At 35.6% G+C, this 20,021-nt stretch overlaps 2 protein-coding genes across 2 annotated transcripts in view; both read right to left on the minus strand.

Annotated features, from left to right (window-relative positions):
- LOC139701084 (uncharacterized) overlaps window positions 1-20,021 on the minus strand; it is a 39,489-nt gene that overhangs the window by 13,580 nt on the left and 5,888 nt on the right. The window contains exons 6-9 of the mRNA XM_071599660.1: window positions 7,237-7,458; window positions 6,711-6,903; window positions 6,416-6,629; window positions 5,486-5,660 (exon numbers count right to left, since the gene is read on the minus strand). Of these exons, the coding sequence (XP_071455761.1) occupies window positions 5,486-5,660; window positions 6,416-6,629; window positions 6,711-6,903; window positions 7,237-7,458 (804 nt within the window). The remainder of the gene's footprint in view (window positions 1-5,485; window positions 5,661-6,415; window positions 6,630-6,710; window positions 6,904-7,236; window positions 7,459-20,021) is intronic.
- Mpc1 (mitochondrial pyruvate carrier) lies at window positions 13,727-15,229 on the minus strand. The gene is made up of 4 exons (XM_071599408.1): window positions 15,005-15,229; window positions 14,777-14,917; window positions 14,580-14,680; window positions 13,727-14,365 (listed from the first exon to the last, which is right to left on the minus strand). Exons 2-4 carry the CDS (start codon window positions 14,854-14,856, stop codon window positions 14,193-14,195), a joined length of 354 nt encoding a protein of 117 aa, XP_071455509.1. The 5' UTR covers window positions 14,857-14,917; window positions 15,005-15,229; the 3' UTR covers window positions 13,727-14,192.

Raw genomic sequence — 20,021 nt, forward strand, 5'->3', positions numbered from 1 at the left:
AGTTACTGTTGCGGCATCTCCCGCAGTTTCTTTGGAATTTGTCAAAGGGAAAACACCATACGTGTTTAAAGTTGGCTTTTAACCTCGTGGACAGTGGCGCCTCGCGCACGACTACGAATGCATGTGACATTGTATGTACGGTATTTCGTTATAACATCTAGTTCCTTTAAAAGCCCCAAAATTTCAGAGTTTAAGAGGACGCCTCGGTAGCTTAAGTGGCTAAAGCACTCGACCGGATATTGAGGGATCTGGGTTCGAGTCCCAGTCAAGGCGAATGATTTTTACGCTCTGAAATTGTTGCATTACTACCGAGATACGTAAACTGTTCTACCTGCTCTAGTTTTTGCCCTCCTATTTTAATGTTAACCTTGGCCTTTTTCTTTCTAGAAAAACGCATAACCTTTGTTTTATTAACATTGATTCTCATCCCATACCTGTCGCACTGAATTTCCAATTCACTCAGCAATGCTTGCAGCCCCTTCGCTGACTGACAAACTAAAGCTTGGTCATCAGCAAACCTAACTGATTTTACGAATTCCCCGCCCACTTTCATTCCTACCTCGAGTTCTTCCCATGCTTCTTTGATCATTTCCTCTGCATACAGGTTGAACAGCAACGGTGATAATGGGCAACCCTGCCTTACACCCCTTCCTAACACTGCCCATCCTGACTCCCCGTTAGCCTCCTTTCCCTCCAATCTATTCCTATTTTCTGCAATATACTCATTAGTTTTTCCCAATTCACTCTATCAAACGCTTTTTCGAAATCTACGAAACAGGCAAATACCTCCTGGTTGTGTTCTATATTCCTCTCGATTAATAATCTCATTACTGCAATGGCATCACGCGTACCTCTCCCCTTCCTAAACCCAAACTGATCATCCCCTAAGTAATCATTTGCCCTACTCTCTATCCTTTTGTTTATGATCCTGAGAACAACTTTGGCTGCGTGGGATATCAAACTAATTGTCCTATAGTCCTCACATGACGTGGCCTTTACCTTTTTCGGAATAGGAACTAAAACTGATCTCACAAAGTCTTCCGGCCAGATTCCCTCCTCATAAATACTACGGATCAGCCCGTATAGCCTCTTCCTCCCACATTTTCCTAAGCATTTTAAAAGTTCCACGGGAATGTTATCTACCCCCACGGCCTTATTTAGTTTCATCTCCCTTAATGCCCTTTCTATCTCATTGTCTAGTATGCCTGGAACTAAGCTGTCTTCCTCTACGTCATTTTCTTTTTCAATGTCTAACTTTGTTGGTCTGAGTTCTTTACTATACAGTTCTTCTATATACTCCTTCCATCTCTCTTGGATCTTTCCTGCGTCAACTATTACCTTACCCGCCTTATCTCTAACTGTTAGCATAGCTCTTCCTTTCTTACTTCCCGATAACGATTTAACTTTGCTGTACAGCCCACCGATTTCACCCTTCCTCTGCAGACTTTCCATATCCTCGGACTGCGTCTTCCACCATGCTTCTTTTGCTTTATTTGTTGCCCGCCTCAATTTATTGTTCAATTCTTTGTACTTCATTTTGCCTAATTCTGTATTTATATTCTTCCATTTTTGCCGCTCATCCATCTTTGTAATCATCTCATCTGTGATCCATGGTTTCCTAGTCCTTTTAGCGTTAACGGTTCCAATAATGTCTTTTGCGGCTTTAGACAACCCTTCCTTGATCATTTCCCATTTTTCTTCGATAGTACTAAGCCCTTTGCCATCCTCCATGATTTTCTCTACCGCCTGTTTGTATTCCTTCCTTTTCAACCCATTTAATGCTTCTACATTCCATTTTCTAACTCGCCGCCCCTGCCTTATCTTTTTGAAACGTACGCTACATGTCATAACAACTAAATTGTGGTCTGAGTCCGCATCCGCTCCCGGGAAGCTGTGGGAATTTATCACACTGTTCCTAAACCTGTGTCTAACCAGGATATAATCTAGCTGATATCTTCCTGAGTCACCTGGCATTTTCCATGTATACCTGCGTCTTTTGTGGTGTCTAAACCAAGTGTTGGTGATGACTAACCCCTGTCTCCTGCAGAACTCAACTGCTTTCTCCCCGTGGTCATTCCTCGTGCCTAAACCGTAGTCCCCCACCTCATCACCATCTCTTCCTTCGCCTACCATCGCATTCCAATCCCCCATCACTATCAAATGTTTCCCTGCAGGAACACACGTAATCATGTCCTCTAACTGATCGTATATCCTATCGACCTCTTCTTCCTTATGGTTGCTCGGTGGCATGTATACCTGAATAATAACTAAGTTCGTCGGTTCTGCTTTTATCTCCACTAGTAGTATTCTATCCGTCACCTGCTCTATGTTGACTATGCTTCTTCCTACCTCTTCATTTAATACTATGGCAACCCCTCGTTGGCTCTCGTCCCCACCGCTGTATATTATTCTATACTTATCACTCCAGTAATCCCCACTATCTTTCCATCTCACCTCGCATAGACCTAAAATATCTATATTTCCCCTTTCCATCTCTCGCTTAACATTCTCCAATTTCCCTGTCCTCATCATTGTCCTAACATTCCACGTTCCTATTCTAACTAATTTGGTCTTCTTCTCCTGTGTCTTCTGTCCTGCTGCTGCTGGTTTTCCCTTGCAAGGGTTTCGTGGGATGATGACCGCGGAAGCCTTGCCTCCCCTGCTGCCGGGCACGACACACGGCCGATTGGGCCGAGCCCCGTGGTTGCCAGGACTCAAAATATCTCTACTGTCCATCATATTTTTCTTGGGAATGATAATTGAGGTGGTTTCCCGTTGCCTTCCTCAATAGTGTTTTTAACGTGACACCATCACTTACTGGCCGCCCCACTGGGGTCAGACGCCATTGCATCCGCCTCACTGAGGAACAGACGCTGCGTGGACTACCTTTCGTCTGGCTCCTAACCTTCGACCTATCTGGCATGGGTGACCCTACCAGGGGCAATTTTTATTACTCCCGCCAGCACAGCTCTAGGGGTCATCGGAACGCACAAGCCCTTCCACCACGTCAAGGTTGTTGCATATATATACTTTTTTCTTTTCAATGTGCAAATCTGTGCTAAATGAATTTATGTCTGTCTATATGTATTTATGTGTACATATGAATGTAACTATAAGTTTAATGCCTAATATAATATGTATATGACGATGGGTTAAATGGAAGAAGGGACCATTTGGTCTCAATTTCGCCCAAATAAAGACCTCTATCTATCTATCTCCTTCTTTTTGGTGATGATCCTAAGTAAAAATACCTTTTCCGTACGTGAAATAAAAACTTATAGTCCTCACATACCGCTGTTTTTCCCTGTTTTTAGAATGGTGCTTTCTTTACCATAATTCAGTTTTCATGTTTTTCCATTTCTTTCATTCATCCATAGTTTATACACACCTGTAACATATGAAATCCAAAGGCCCAAACACTTACTCAATTCACCATTTCTATTATTTCATATCCAGCTAAATTTATTTCTAGTTTGAGATGTTGACATCTTTCTTCTACAGTACCAGTCCATATATTCTCACTCGGTATTTCGCCAAATGCATCCTCATACTCCCTTTTTGCCCCAGCTGTCTCCTACCATCCATTTCCTCACACTACTACCCAACCACATTCTCTTAAATTTAAGATTATACTTCATCTATAAGGGCTAAATTGAAAATGGAATCCGCATCTGCTCCTGGGAAAGCATGTGAGTTGATCACAAACTTCCTCAATCTACGCCTAACAATAGTAAAATCAAAAAGATATCTTTCAGTATTTTCCTTGTGCTCCTAAATAGAATTAAAACCACATTTTAGTTACAATAACCTAGCCTAATACCTCTGCAATACTTTTGCTTTCTCCCCACACTCATTCCTTTCTCCTAAACCGTACTCTCATGTCTTTCGTCACTCACCACTGCATTCCGGTTCCCCATCACTCTTTTAAGTGTTTACTTCCAGGTACATTTGCAATAATTTTATCTGATTACAAACACTATCTACATCTTCCTCTTCAAAAACTGCTTGTTGGCATGTTCACCTGGAATACCACCAGATATATTGATTGGGTAACTCATATTTATATTAATACATAGTATACTTGTTCCACATTCACTATCCCATTTATCCTGTTTCCCATTCAGTAACAGGTTGACTTTCCACCTATCCACTATATATTGCTCTTTTACAATAGCTCCATTAATTCCCATTATCTTTCCATCTCAAGTTGCACAGACAAAAATGCCTATATTTCCTCTCTTGCTTGGCGTTTTCATGCATTCCTGTCCTAAAACTCCAAGTTCCTATTTTCACTGAGGTGTTCCTCCTGTCTTCTTTTCTGCTGCCATCTGCTTGGCTGCGCAAGGATTTCATGAGATGATGAAGGGGCCTTGCCTTCTACACTGCCAGGAATGACACTTAAACCTGCAGACATAGCCATGTAATTGTCAGGACTAATTTTCTTTGGATAAATAATTGAGGCGGTTTCTCTGGCTGCCTTCCTCAATAGTGTTTTTAATGTGCCATTATCACTATAATGGGGTAAGATGCCTTTTGCAGCCGCCTCACTGAGAAATAGATGCTACACGGGCTATCTTTTGTCAGGCTCTAACCCTTGGCACACCTGGCATGGATAACACTATTCGAAGAAATTATCTTTGCTCCCATTAGCACAATTCTGCGTGTCATAGGAATACGGAGGTCCTTCTATCATATCAAAAATGCAGACCATGGGGATGTAAATTGTTATGACTAATAAAAATATTGGTTTTTAAATGGCTTCAGCCATGAGATCTTGATACCCTTGCCACATGATAACTCTCTTGGGAAGGGGAAATAATTCATGTATCAGGTGTACAGTAGGAAGGATTATAACATCACCTCTCAGCTTCATGATCCTCGCTAAATTCCCACTCACAGATACGTATTACTTCACCACTACGACCACTTACACTTGTGCTTAAAAATAGTTGGTATGAAAAAGATGATGAAAGATGAATGTGATATGCAAAAGTTTTGGGGCCTGGAGGTGTTTTTCAGTTTCATATTTATCTTTCTTCTTCTCTTTCATGCCAACAATTTTTTAAAACATGAGTGAACGTAAATAGATTTGTGTATGTATACAAATACACACACTGAATGTAAAGATTGAATTTTGAAACAGAAAAATTATAAAGGATTTCACCCTTAGCATAACTCTTAGCACATATTGGAGGAATGATGGTTTAAAGAAAGATATTTTCCACACACCATTACAACATTGTTTCTAAATGGATTAGATCATTATGTTGTTGCATGGGCATAGAAGTCAATATATACAATATAATTGACACTGACCCCCTCCCCCATAAACCATATTCCTCTACAAAGACTTCAATTTAACATAAAGCATTAGTAATTCTATGAAATTTTGGCAGAGTTGAAATATTTATGGTCATTCAATAGATCCCTAAAAGGGATCTTCAAATTGGACTTGGGCTTCAAGATCAATTTCAATTGTGCTTACCAAAGGAGCCTCAATAGGTATTGGTTCGACTTCACTCAAAAACCATATGTAATTGAATCCCATCTCATCTGAATATCTCTCTTCAAGAGCAAATATTTCCTCCACTGAGAGAAGAAATCCATAATATACTAAGCACTGGCGGAACTGAGGTATTGTCACATGCCCACAATTACGGCTATTCCATGAAAATAAGATAGTTATTGGTATTATTCATAAAATTAAGACATCCCTAAAGTATGGCAGTTGAATATTGAATATTTTGAGTTAATTTAAAAATTGTTAAGGCTTAAAATTAAAAAAAAAACTTTCAAAATATTTCTCTTTGGCAATACGATACTAAATGAAGATTGATAGCCCTCAAAGGTAAGGCATCAAAATTAGCCAACAATTCAATCTATACATTTAAATATGACATTCGAAAAAGGTAAAAATATAAACATCAATAGAAACAGAAAGGTTGCAAATAATAATAGCAATATGCACAATTCAAAGTAATATGCACATATTACTTTGTATTGAGGTGACAGAATAATTAGGATTATTTGGAAAAATTCTCCACCTAAATTTTTTTATAATAAACTTAAGCTTTTCAATAGGTTAACGGTTGCAAAACTAGTTTCACAGAGTACTCATTGTGAACTGCAATGCTTCTGAGCCATGCCATTCTTTGTTTGGCAAAACCATTCATTTGCCTATGGTGATACAAGTAAAAGCAAATGTAATCCAAATTTTTTTCACATTAACAACTACATAGACAAGATTATAAAACTTTTTACACACGGCCAAAGTAGTCTTGAAAATTTATATTCATAGCATGACATGGTTCTACTGTATTTGTATTGGCAATAATAGTAGTTTCACCTCAATATAAAACTTCGGTAAGGGCAAACCTTGAATTAAAATTTTATATCACATGCTAAATGAACCTACCGGTCATAGTCCTTAAAATGAGGTCTTATATTCATGCTATGTGTTTGTATTTTTTTTCTTATATTCCCAACAATTTCTTCAACCAAATTCCGATAGACAGCATCTGCATTAGTCCAATTGTTATTACAAACGGAATTGAATGACTGAATTTTCTCTTGCTCAGGATTTGCCAACTTTAAATTGGGATATTTTTCCAAATTCTTGGTGGTAAAAACTGTGGATAATTCAAGTGCTATTAGTGAATAAATACTTAAACAATGATAGCACAATGATCTTTAATCTGATATATGCTTACTGAGGTCTACATCATTTTCAAATACTTGCCAACAAACTCGAGTTTGATCATTTGGATCTCGGTAAATATTTATAATGTCATTGATTTCCTGCTCGGAAAGGTACAAATGGTGGACACCACTAATACCAAAGCCATCTAATCCCCTGCGGAATTGTTCTAAAGTTATCTTTCCACAATTTACACCATCAAAATCCTATGAATTTAAATGAATATTTAAATTTTCTTATAATTTAATTGAGAATCACTACTCTATTATTAAATTATTATTAATCTTCATAGAATGACAAACAGGAAGGGAGAAAATATACAGAAAAAAACTTTTTTTCTAAAAGGTATCAGAGCAATACTATACTTATGTGCATACTTAAAATCCAAAGAATCCATTTCCAAAATCAAAGTTTTTGTCACAAGATTTATGAGTTGAATATTTGATACATTACATAACTCTTAGCACTGATGTTAACATAGCAAACTAGCAAGAGAAGTACGGTTGAAAATACTGACCATTCAAAGCTCTTTAACCAACCTTGAAGAAATCTCCAGTGCGAATACGATTGGCCAAAGCATGTCTCTGAATACGAGCCATTGTTTCATGAACTTTGCCATGGCATTTCCACTTATTGATTGGATTGGTTGATGGATGATGTGATATTCTTGGGCCAAAAACCCCACGGTTTCTTACTAGGCCTATTTCTGGGCGTACTAATTTTGGGATATCCGCAGTGATTACGTTACCACACAATGCACCCTAAGGACAATGCACATGAAATAAAATCAACATATTAAGTAGACTGTCAGTATCCACTTTATTATGAGACCTTTTCCAACAATTTAGATAATTTTTTTCCATTATGTCCAGCATTGGAAGGTACCTAAAAACTATTTTTTTTTTCAAGAATACAAACTATTTTTCATTACATTTTTTGGAAACACTATAGCCCATCTATATACTATACACTAAAACACTAAACACATTAACACTGTATAGCCATCTATATGAGGACATAACAAATAAACCACTATGAAAATGGCACTAGTAAAGTTTAAGAGCCTGCCATTGGTGATGATGCACATACATTATTATCCATCACAATATTTGCAGAGAAGAACCAAATTCAAATGAAAAGAAAATTCATAATCTAAGGTACTTGGGGTTGTATAATCATTACCTATTATTGATAATAAAATCAAATCAGGTTGAGAGAACTTGGCACACACAGAGAATAATCATGCCAACTTGACATTCACTGTAGTTAACATAAATTTGAATGCCACAAAAATAAACACGAGTATTCTTCGCAGGCAACACACAAACTGGCTACATTTTTGGTTGTCCAAGGCTGTATCCCTTATTATTGTTATAGGAAGAGTATAAAACAATGCAGCTCATACCATAAAAACAATAGGAATACCTGAAATACCTAAAATATTTTAAACAAGAATGTAAGCAAGAGTAAAAGTAACTGTAAGAAAAAGAATGAAAAAAAAGCATTCCCCTTTGACCAGATTTGCTTTTACATGAAATAGAACTCTAAGAAGAAAAAAAGTAAATTTTTTTTCCAAGAAATAACACTAGTCTTTGTCTCATGAGATATTACAAATCCTGATCACTCATGTTCTCATGTCAAAGTAATTCACCATTTTCCAATAGTTGAATAATTACAAGGGTAAGCATATGTAATAACAAACATTAGTAATTGATGCCAATAATATTCAACTTTGATCCACACAAAACAAGAGAAAACAACTCAAAAACAACTATCAGTTACGGGTGAAAAGAAAAACCAACATATTGCAACTCAGGCTGTCACTTCACCAAATATGCATACCCAATAGACTGTAAGCTGTGAAAACTTGTCAAGAGAGTGAATAGCACATATATAAAAGCTTTTGGAGTGTTACACTATTAATACAAATTTTACACCAGACACAGTATGTAACCTAATAATTATTACTCAATAGCAACTAAACAGCTGATATGATTTCATGAATTATGTTTAGTTGAAAGCTTCAGTTAAAAAAATGCCAACTAATGACAATTTCTGCATCGCTCAAAGTTCAACACTCTGTTAGGATTATCTCAACATGAAAACCTAGGATGTTCCAAATAACTTAAATATCTTCTTTTGTTGGGTTCTTTGCATCACTACCTAGTCTACAAGTACCATGAGACCCATTCAAACCCAGATAAAATGCGACTTGGGATGCCCTTAAATCAACTCAGGACTGCTGTAAGTTTTAAAAATATAAGTTTCACTGGGGAGATATCAACTACTTAGTAAATGCAAAAGAACTACTGACATACTCTGAATGGGTGATTCACATATCACATAGTCTTGGCATTAGGCTACCTCTCTCCTTATCTGAGGTGCTCATGAGCATGATTTTGGGATTAGAAGTAAAATTAAAAATTAAGCAAAAATAAATTTACCACACTGACTATTAAAAGATGTTATCTAAAGGGATTTCAACAGCTTGCTTCCAACTCCCAATTCCAAGTAAACAAAAGTTCTCTCTCCAATTTCAATTAGATGCAAGCCACAGAGGGTACAACATTAACAGCTGTATAATTATGGCATTAACACTTTGTGCATTAACAACAACAAGGAAGACACAACTCCTTGTATTATAGATATAATACAATATATCAATCTTTAACAAGTATAAAATCAACAAAACAAGTATTTTAATACAAGAGAGCTTGAGATTTGGTTAAACCAATGTATGTATACGCATCAGATAATCATTGAGAGACTGGATGAGGAGGCTTAATTTCAATGAGAAGCCAACCTTCAAAGGGGTCCCACTATCCAATGATCACCATCCAAATCATCCAACATGTGGGTCACCAAACTACCTGAGAACTTTATCAGAAAATTGATTAATCTCAATTTCTCTGATTCTGAAATACATATTTGGAAATTTCAAAAATTATCAGGAACATGAGAGGTGATTGCTCCCTTTCCCTGACTACAATAATGAATAGATGAATTTCATCAAAATGATTTATACTTTATTGGAAATGCAGCATTATTCAAATCAATTAGTCAATGTCTGTGAAGAGTCGTGGTGTATTGCAAAATAATATACAAGAACATCATAATGATTTGACAAAAACTTATTAAGATGTTTATGGATAAATACTGCCATGCAATTGTAAAGAATTAGCACAGCTGACTTTACCCAGCAATATCATAATAAGTTAACTTTAATAACTTCTTCATTTCAGGACATCTGGTCATCCAATTTGCATATATAACCTTCGCTTACTAATGTGACAAAATTATGCAGAACACAGTTTGATACACTTAAGTTCCTTACAATGCAGTGTCCTCAAATGTGACTATTTGTTTTAGGGGCAAAAGAGCATGCTTTCAGAAAACACTACTAATCACATTTCATTAGTGATGGAAAGTGATTCTTGGGGGATTATTTATATTTATTTTATGGAGAAAATAGTATGCATCACAAGGATAACAATGAACATAATTTGCTTTTCATCTTTAATATCCTTTCTAAGCCTTCGTTATGATTCATTTTTGAACTGATAAATCTATTTCGACAATGCACATAAAATACTGAGGAAGGTGGATCTATATATAAGTATTCATTTACAAATTTCCATCCAATAAAGACTGCCAAAGAGAACTCCCCATGTGCAACTAATAAAGCTAATAACCCCTATCTATTCCTCTTTCATTCCACTAAACAGGATGCAGCTATTTTTCCAAAGCTGAAAGGGTTACTTATGATTAAATTCATGCATGAAAAATTCTAATGTGAACAATGAGAAATTAGAACTGGTGGACTTGATCTCATGCCATTCAAATATAGAGTTGATACTTGAAAGAAAAAAAACAGGGTGCTACATCAACGCTATAATGTAGTTAAAAGGGAAAATGAGAAATGGTCGGCAGACTATCACAAAAGATAAAACCACAAAATAATATAATTGTGAGATTAAGTGGCCAGCGTAATTGCAATTGACATAGCAATTGTCATTGTGACAATGTCAATAACTTTGCGGAAAGGAGTGATTAAAAGATGAAGGTGATATATTAAATTAGCATGGTAACAGCAGGTGATTATTAAGGGGACAAATCTCATATTTTAACTTTACTGCAAGCAGCATAATGTCATTCAGATGTGATGGTCAAACAGGAGTTCAATTTGAACATTATATACTTGATTATTTTTTAAATTCTTTTTCTAGGGTTGTTTTTTGAAAAGATATGTGTTTTCATGAAGGGACTATGAAATTAATGCATACATCTCACTGTATTATTATTAATAACATCAACTCTTAGCAATAAACATGAAATAGATAACAAAGCACACACCTACACCTAAAAACTATGACCCAAAAATGTCATTTGTAATTAAATAATATTAGCTGCAAAAACCATTCAAATGGGGAAACATATTCATACCACAGGTATTTTGACAAGCAGAGTATAAAGATGGGGGTTTTTAAAAGACTGACACTAGAGCTAGGATATTTTCAAAATATAATTGAATGCCATTATTTCATGCCTTAGTAACATATAACACAAAAACATTAACAAACTAAACATTTCCCACCATTTGCATCAACCTTCATAAGATCCACCTACTTGCACAAGCCATGAGGAAGAAAAAATTCATGACGACATCAATTTTAATTTCTCACTGAGCATTGGATCATTCCCAGAGCCACATAATATGAGTATATAATCAAAGATATGCATGAAAACAATTATATTAAAAATTTAGGTAAGACTTATTTGTGAATAATAAATGGGAGCTGGAAGAATTGTAACAAAAATGGACCATTGAGTTCGCTAGGTATTGAGAACCATCAAAAACTATAAGCATAGTAATAAACCCGAAGGTCGGTTTGTTAGGTAATGGTTGAGTTCACCCAGCACTAAGCCTGACGATGTGTGATATCCACACTTCAGGGTAAGGGGGCCAGTTCCTTTCCCTGTGTCGATTATGGTTTCCCAGGAAGATTTGGTACCTGAAAAATCACATAGCTTAGGTGGTGCTGCGGGTGCCAAGGGAGGCTTGCCTGGGAATGGAACTCCGGCCCTCCAGTCAGCAGTCCAACGCTCTACCCCTGGACCAACATGACCCATAGTGAGAACCATACAAGTAAATCGGGTACATTATCATTTCCAAATATGAAGCTGAAAATTGAAGCATAATCCACTTCCCCATGTTATGCACTACATTGATTTGTCTTCCCTGTAACTTCATAAGCATTTAATGAAAGGCAGATTTCCAAAGTTGTGTCAACGGTAAGAATAAATATTATGGAAATATTGCAATCAAGGGAAATTATGTCCATCTTTTACTATTTTCTTAAGATCCCAAACATTTGATGAAACTTATGTTTTTCAAATTCACAAATCACCAGTAACTATTTAAAATTTATCTGGCCAGCTAATGCTGGATGATTTATCATTTTTTTTTAAATAATCCACTAAATCTCACACAATTGGCCTTTAAAAACCACCATAGCTAGTATTTGGTAAAATTTTTGAAGCTATAATGAAAGATCAAATATGTGACTTTTTTGAGTCAAATAATGTTTTCCAAATCACAGTATGGCTTCCGATCTGGGAAATCTACAATATTGGTTGTGGATTCCATAGTTAATTATGTAATTAATGCATTTGAAGAGAAGGAATCAGTCTCTTTGACACTATGTTATCTTTGTAAGGCTTAAGACTTGGTTAATCATTCAATACTACTATCAACCCTAGAATATTATGGTGTTAAGGGTATTGCACTGGAACTAATGAAGTCATATTTGGATTATTGCCACCAATTGCTTGGACTTGATGGCTGTCGATCTGCAGCTCTTAAAGTAAGGACTCTGTGCTTGGCCAGTACTTTTCACCATCATGATTAATGATTTGCCCAGTAAAATGAAATCTACATCTGTTTTAGGTGCTGATGACAACTCTTTTGCGTAAAAATGTCAACATCCTGAAGATGCAAAGGTACGATCTAGAGCTACCCAAAGACAGGTTAAGGAATGGTTTGATATTAATCAATTACATTTAAATACTAAAATAACTCAGAATATTGTATGCAGTCTTCAATAAAAAATAACTGATATTGAAACTGCTAAATACTATGAATTTATATTAATAGATAACATAACTGGGAGACCCATATCAGTCAGATCTCCAATAAACTGAGTAAAGCTGTTCATATGTAAAGAAAGCTCAACGTCCTCATTTCAAATGAGTATCATTTAACACCTTACCATGCCTTCTTTCAAAGTCATTTGAATTATGGTGTTGAGTTATTGGGTAATTCCCCACACGTTAAACAAATTTTGCTACAACAAAAGAGCTATTTGCTCTCTTGCTATTATACCACCACATGATTCCTGTAAACCTTTTTTATTAGGTATGGAATCATGACTGTATTTAGTTTATACATCTTTAAGGCTCTGATTCATGTGAAAGTTATTCTAGAAACATACCAATTAACATCTCACATCCATTACTAAATAAAGAGAGGTAAAGTGAATCTAAATACTACTTATTGAAGATTGTCATCAACTTACAACACATCTCATAATATGAACATATGACTGTATAACTATCTCCCTACTCAGTTGAAATTGGACAGTATCTCGAGTTTCAAGGATAGGGTATATACCTGGTTACCAGCTCACCCACTTAACTCATTTGATGAATTCTTTTGCAACAATCTTCATCACATTTAAGAACTTATGTTAATATAATAAGTAATATTTATATTTACCACATTTAATATGGTTGTACTATTTTTCAAAATGAATCAAGTATTATTATTATTCCATTGTAATCAAGTCTTTTAGCATGGGCAACATGTAAAAATAAGATTTCAAAAAAACTGCGTTCACTAAAGATTAAAAAATATACTATGAGAGGATATACCATAATTCTTTTCAGTCATAATATACAAAAACTTTTGTTTTATGAAAAACTATTAAGAGAAAAATTTCGGTACGTTTAGTGGAAAGAAAACAAACGCACTGATAAGAGCATGACACCCTGTCATGTGTTCTTTAATATCAACTAGAATTCGCGGCTGTTTTGGCAAATGTGTGCCTAAGTATTAGTTGAGCAAGGATAAATAGGTAATGTCAATGGGTACACAAAGGAGGCCGATAATTGTCAGGCTTAATGATTTGTATTAATGTCAACAAAAATATATCTATGGCAGAATCAATAACAATTAGTCTACATTATAAATATTACATAACATCCCCGTTAAAAAAAGTTATTAGCATGATCAAGTTGTAAACATATAAAGCCAACTACCTGTACTGTTTTAAACAGCAGAAGTGTATGGCTCACTGATTTACATGATTCATTTTTGTGCACAGTTGAAATGGAATACAAAGGAATAAAAAAACTGCATCCAACCACCTAAAATATCTTGTACGCTATCACATGTAAAATAGTTTCTAAAACAATTTTGCAGTATGGCTAATTGGGACTACATTTCACTTTCTTCCTTTTCTTTATCACCACCATAATTGTACTTAAGGAAACGAGCACCCTGAGTAATCTGAGCAGTTGTATTGGTGAAGTGGCAAGCAAACAGGAGAAGATTTCGAGGTTGCACCTTCCAAGCAAATCGCATGAACATCATGGAATATAGGGTTAGCGCTGGAAAAACAAAATATAGGAAACACCAATGTCAATCTTATCGCATATAATTACAGTTGGGAAATAACTTGCAACCGATGTCATGTTTGACTTAACATTAATAACACTCCAGTGTTACAAATATGTAAAATGGGTAAACAGCAGGAATCTCGTTAAGTTGCGAGCTTGAAGGAAAGACGTTCGTTTGGATTTATTTCATTATCAAAGTTCTTACCTAATGTCATTTTGCCACTGATATATTTAGGAGACTTCTGCGTGTCTGCAATTGCTGCGAGAGGTATTCCCCAGTTAGCAACGGGCCCCCAAAAATGTGTACTATAACAAATTTCAAACGATTATTCATACTTTTTCTAACAACTGTAACCATTCATAAAGGAAGGTATTAACATGATATTCTCAATGAATCCGTACCTCATTAAATACTCACGAAACTCTTTACTCTTTAGGTGTTCGACACCTTTCTGTAGAATTCGGGTCGCATAACCTGCCATTTCTACGATTTTGCACCGCTAAGTATAATAGTATGAGACTTCTTAACCAGAAATTTCTTAACTGTATTGAAAATATGTAACTCTATTAGAAGTGTGACAAACGCAAAAGAGACTGATTGTAATACACCGTCCTCATCACAAAATATACCGATGTCCTTGAATTTGAGTCTCCGAATACCACACAGAAGATGTCGAATGAGGAACAAAATTCGTGACAGATAAGGGGGACCTTAAAAAAGTCATATAATTAAAACGCCAGAAAATTTGGCAACATCTTATTGAATAACCACCGGCTTAATTATGGACGAGTAAAGAGAGAAATCAAACTTGTTGAAAGCACCTAGCCTATGTTTCAAATCCTCTTCTTCGTTGTTACAAAAACAATTGAAGGAAGAAATAAAATTGAAAATACCGTAGATGGACACAATTGTAAATTAAATGGCAATTCGTTAATTCATGAAACATAATGATGCATTAAATAAGTGTATTTCTTGCGAGCGAGAGAAAACTGTGGCCTAACTCAAATGTAAGTTCTAGGATGATTGGTAACAAATGGTACTTACTGATTTACTACGAGGTTGGGCATTATTATTAAGAATATATGCATAAAATTTCTTTTCCTTTCTGCCCGCACTACTTATACCATTATTCTCCTCTCCTTTTCTCAAAATCCTCCAATGTATGCTTATTCTTTAGTGTCAACAACTTAAGTTTTACATAAAGCATATCAAGGTTTGTGATCTCTCTACTCTTAGGTTTACTGTCATCAACTCCCTGATTTAAGTAAAATCTTATTTAACTAGCCCAGTGATCTTTTAATGCACTCATTACTTTTTTCTATTTTCATCTAAGGCCTTTTTGCTTATTGGTTTACTTACATTTTATCAGTACCTAGAGTGTGGAGGACGATTGCAGTGTTTCTTTAACTTTTCCACATATCACAGAATATCCTGTCTTTATGTGAGATGATCTAGAAATCGGAAATGAACTAAACATAATATTATGGCTGACCCATCCCCGCCTCCTATGGCTAACATCCCTGCCTCCTATTCTACACTCGACAGATCTCTCCACTATGTTCCTTTGCACTGTCTCCAACCCCTGCCATACAACATGTCTTCCCCACCTACCTTCTTCACCAGTCACTTCCTACATCCCTTCCACGAACATGACAGAATTTTCCAAAATATGAATAACTGATATGCAAATAGAAAATTTAACTTACATGATACACCAATGCCTTTCTAGAGGGGTTTGTTGTACAACCTGTGCATTTAAAACGAAAAAACTATCTAATACCTTCTGAAATAATGAGGTTCTATGTGTAAGCAAGGCTTGTGCATTCTTATGGCCACCTAGAGCTGCACTTGCAGGAACAATGATAATTGCCCCTCATAAGAAAACCCATCCAGATGTGTTGACAGGTAGGAGCCAGAATAGGCATCTGACCCCAGTGGGGCTGCCATATATGTCACAGTATGAACACAATTGAGGATATAAATGAGAAACCACTTCAGTTATTTATCCCAAGACTCTATATGATGTACACTATAATGACTATGAATAACTGCAATTAAGAGACTGGATCCACTTGACAATGTTGTTCCCCGCAGTGGAAGAGGCAAGATTTCCATAGATATCAACTCAAAATCCTTGCAAAGGGAAATGAACAGATGCAGGAAAGAAGAAGATCAATAAAGAATAGGGACTTCAAATGCTGAAGATGGAAATTATAAAAATAAAGTGGGAGATAGGGAGAGGAAATATAGTTATTTTAGGACTGTGAGAGGTGGAATGAGAGGATATCAGGAATTAATAAAGTTTTTCTTTTCAATTATAGAGTAAAAGGTGGCAGAGTGATAGAAAATTTTCATTGGAAGTACAAGCTGAGCCAACAAGATTAGTCATAATTCAGATCAAAATCCCAACAAGTAATCATATGGTGTAAGATATAGAATAGACAATCAATAGAGAAAATCATTGCTGGTGCCCCTGCAAAGAAACATTTGAAAGTTATGAGGGATTGGAATTTGGAATGAGCGAAAGGAGGGATGGGAGTGAAGTAGTGGACTATGGCTGAGGGACCAGGAATGACAATAGGGAAAAACAAACGAGAGTTCTGCACAATAAATGGATTAATCGTACTGGACACTTTGATTAATACCACAATTGATAATAATAATATTCATTGTTCCCAGGGCAAAATAAAATATAGAGCAGGTCAGAGAACAAATAATCAGCTGTTTAAGTGTTCCGAAGACTTCATAAACTCTTCCACATTACAATAGCATTAATCTATCAGAAAATGCTGGAGTTATTTCTTAAATGCACCCCTAGAAGGAGCAGAATTTATGACTGGTGACAGATGGTTGAAAATTTTGATCGCCACATGAAAGGGACTCTTACATAATGAATAAAATTCCTGTACACCTTAATATCTCAATGGTGTACAGGAAAAATATCTGGGTATTCAGAGAGACATCAGACTGTATTAGTATTAGGCACAGATTTTGGATATGATTCATTTACAGTTTCTCAGGAGTGGATGCAGAATCAAATCTTACTTTAACATACCTAATTAATGTTACATGTTGAAATAATTTGCTTTTAAGAAATCTCTAAAAGGGGATGGCAAAACATGTTTTATATGTGCTCACCTTTTATTCATTAGCTGAGCAGGATGAGAATTGTTAAATTTCACAGATTTTTACTGCCATTTTATTCTACTATTTAAATAACATTCTGGTATTGAATTTAATTTCTTAATTTCATTTTGGAAAATTTTATAACTGATTTTTCATTAAAATTTCAGTTTCCTCCCAAAAAATATTGGAATATTGACATTTATCAATATTTGTGATATAACTTTGACCTTAGGCACACAATTTTCACACAGTTCACAATTTTCTTTGCCTGCTTTTCTACTCTTTCAATGAATCTAGCATGGTGTTTTTAGAATATGGTCAGTTACCTTCAAGAATAACACTTTTAAAAGAGGTCAACATTTTGAGCCATTTAATCCTGGAGAACATTCAAAGTCTTTGCCTGACTATCAACTTCACTAGTATGGTTTTGTAAAATTTGAATAAATTCTTGTGATATTTACATGAGTAGAGTAGCCATAGTAGACATTAGTCATATTTATAGTTGCTAAAAAATTATTCAACTCCCAATAAAAACTTATAGGCTTACCTCAAAAAAAATAAATTTTGAGAGAAAGAGAGTAAAATTTAAAGAATTTGATATCAAGCATTCTAGAGTCCAATACTTTCTATATTACTAGGGACTCCGTTTACAAACAATTAAATGAAATTTTTACCCGCCATGGAATACCAATGCTACATGTAGCATGCCTTCCTTACAATCAGATAAAAACCAGTCTTTTTTTAACTAACACACCGAAACCGAAGCTTAGAAACACCTCAGGCTCATCTCCACTATTCCAAACAAGCCATTATTCATTCCGCAGGGGCCAACCTCATAGCCAGTGTACTATTCCCATACCCCACCACTTGCAGTTGAATCTGAACTTACACATCAGGATGCAAATTAAATATGGTATTTTGAATGAGAATTTGGTGGTGTGATCCAGAAGCCCTTGTATACAATTTTTCAGGAATAATATTATTTATGGATTCATTATAGTGACTGCAGGTACCATTAAATAGGATTGATAGGTGATTTGCCTTCCTAACCTTATTCAGGTAAGATAGTAACCTTCAGTTTCATTACCACGACAAATTTGTCATTGATGGAAAACAATGTAATATATCTACGTAATCCAATTAGCACCCCAAAAAAATTGTTTCCTGTTCAAAGCAACAGATTCCATCTGTTATATGAGTGAAGATGAGACAGTAATAACAGCGAGAATTTAGAATAATGAAGAAACTGCAAATGCATAAGGTATCTTATGTGAAATGTTGAAGTGTGGGAAGAAGTTAATTTTTTGCTATCTTTAGTTGTATTAGACAAATGGAATAATGCCATTCTTGTACCTTTGTATAAAGGGAATTCAAATAAAATGAAATCGGGTACTTGGTTATTCTTGACTTTTTTTTATTCTTGACTATTTTTACACACAAGTTATGGTGTAAAATCTTTTATGATGACATTATTTTATGCTGAACAGCAGGTAGTTTTATGAAAGTCATTGTAATATAACCAAGTGTCATTTTTCATTTTATCATGAATTGTTTTAAAACAGTTATGCCACAGACAATGAATTGTAGTGGGGTGAAATGTTTGTTATCTTATGTGATGCTAATGAAATTTTCAATGATCTCTTGAAAAGACTCAATGTACACAGTTACAAAACAAGTATTAGTAGTATTTAGGGGGCAACCGACAGCTGAGGCCATTTGAAATGGACAGGAAAGGATGGAGGGTGAAGAGAAACCCAGCGTCGGCATTAGCCGACACAGCCTACTCTTTACGAAAGGTGCCAAGGGGTCCGCAGCTTAACGTCCCAGCCGACGGACGGCGTACTCACTCAAAGTGCCCTCCACAAAGCACCTCAAGTAGGGATCGAGATACCTCTGAAAAATATTCAACACCACCGGGATTTGAACCTCCTGGGTGGGAAGCCAGTACGGTAGCAACCACACCATCTCGATCCCCAGTTACGAAACAAGAATCAGACATAAGGTCAATACATTATATTCTCACTTGGTTCAGACCCGTGAACAGTGAAATTCATGGGCATCACTTTCCTTAATACAAGCATACAAATATAATAATTAATACAAAGCATAAAAATCACTTGGATTTATCTTCAGATACTGTAAAAACTTTAAACATATAGCGCCTTATAAAGTTCTGTTCTTCTCATTAGTTAGGTCACTCTGTGAATATGGTCTACTGTTTGGTCACCTTACTACATACTCCATATTCATACAATCGAATGTGTTCAAAGAAAATTTGTGCGCAAAATGGCATTCAAATTCAATCTTCACAAAGATCTTTATGGTTATCATGAGATGTTATCTCTACTAAATCTTCCCTCCTTGCATAAATGCAGAAAAATTAGTAACATAACTTTTCTTTGTAAATTACTGCATAACAAGATTGATTCTTTAGAACTCCTAAGTGCAATATCTATCCGAGTAACTTCACAGAACACAAGGTATGAAGCACTCTTTGAAATTAGGTATCATGCACAAAAC

This window comes from Hetaerina americana, unplaced genomic scaffold, assembly GCF_022747635.1.
Source record: "Hetaerina americana unplaced genomic scaffold, ioHetAmer1.1.p SCAF_11, whole genome shotgun sequence".
Taxonomy (NCBI): domain Eukaryota; kingdom Metazoa; phylum Arthropoda; class Insecta; order Odonata; family Calopterygidae; genus Hetaerina; species Hetaerina americana.

Bases quoted from the DNA above. Each gene is read 5' to 3' on its own strand.
- Mpc1 (XM_071599408.1), bottom strand. From the start codon at position 14,856: ATGGCAGGTTATGCGACCCGAATTCTACAGAAAGGTGTCGAACACCTA. The intron at 14,681-14,776 runs GTACGGATTCAT...AATTTGTTATAG, and splicing joins TTTCGTGAGTATTTAATGAG to TACACATTTTTGGGGGCCCG. The intron at 14,366-14,579 runs GTAAGAACTTTG...TTGTTTTTCCAG, and splicing joins CAGTGGCAAAATGACATTAG to CGCTAACCCTATATTCCATG.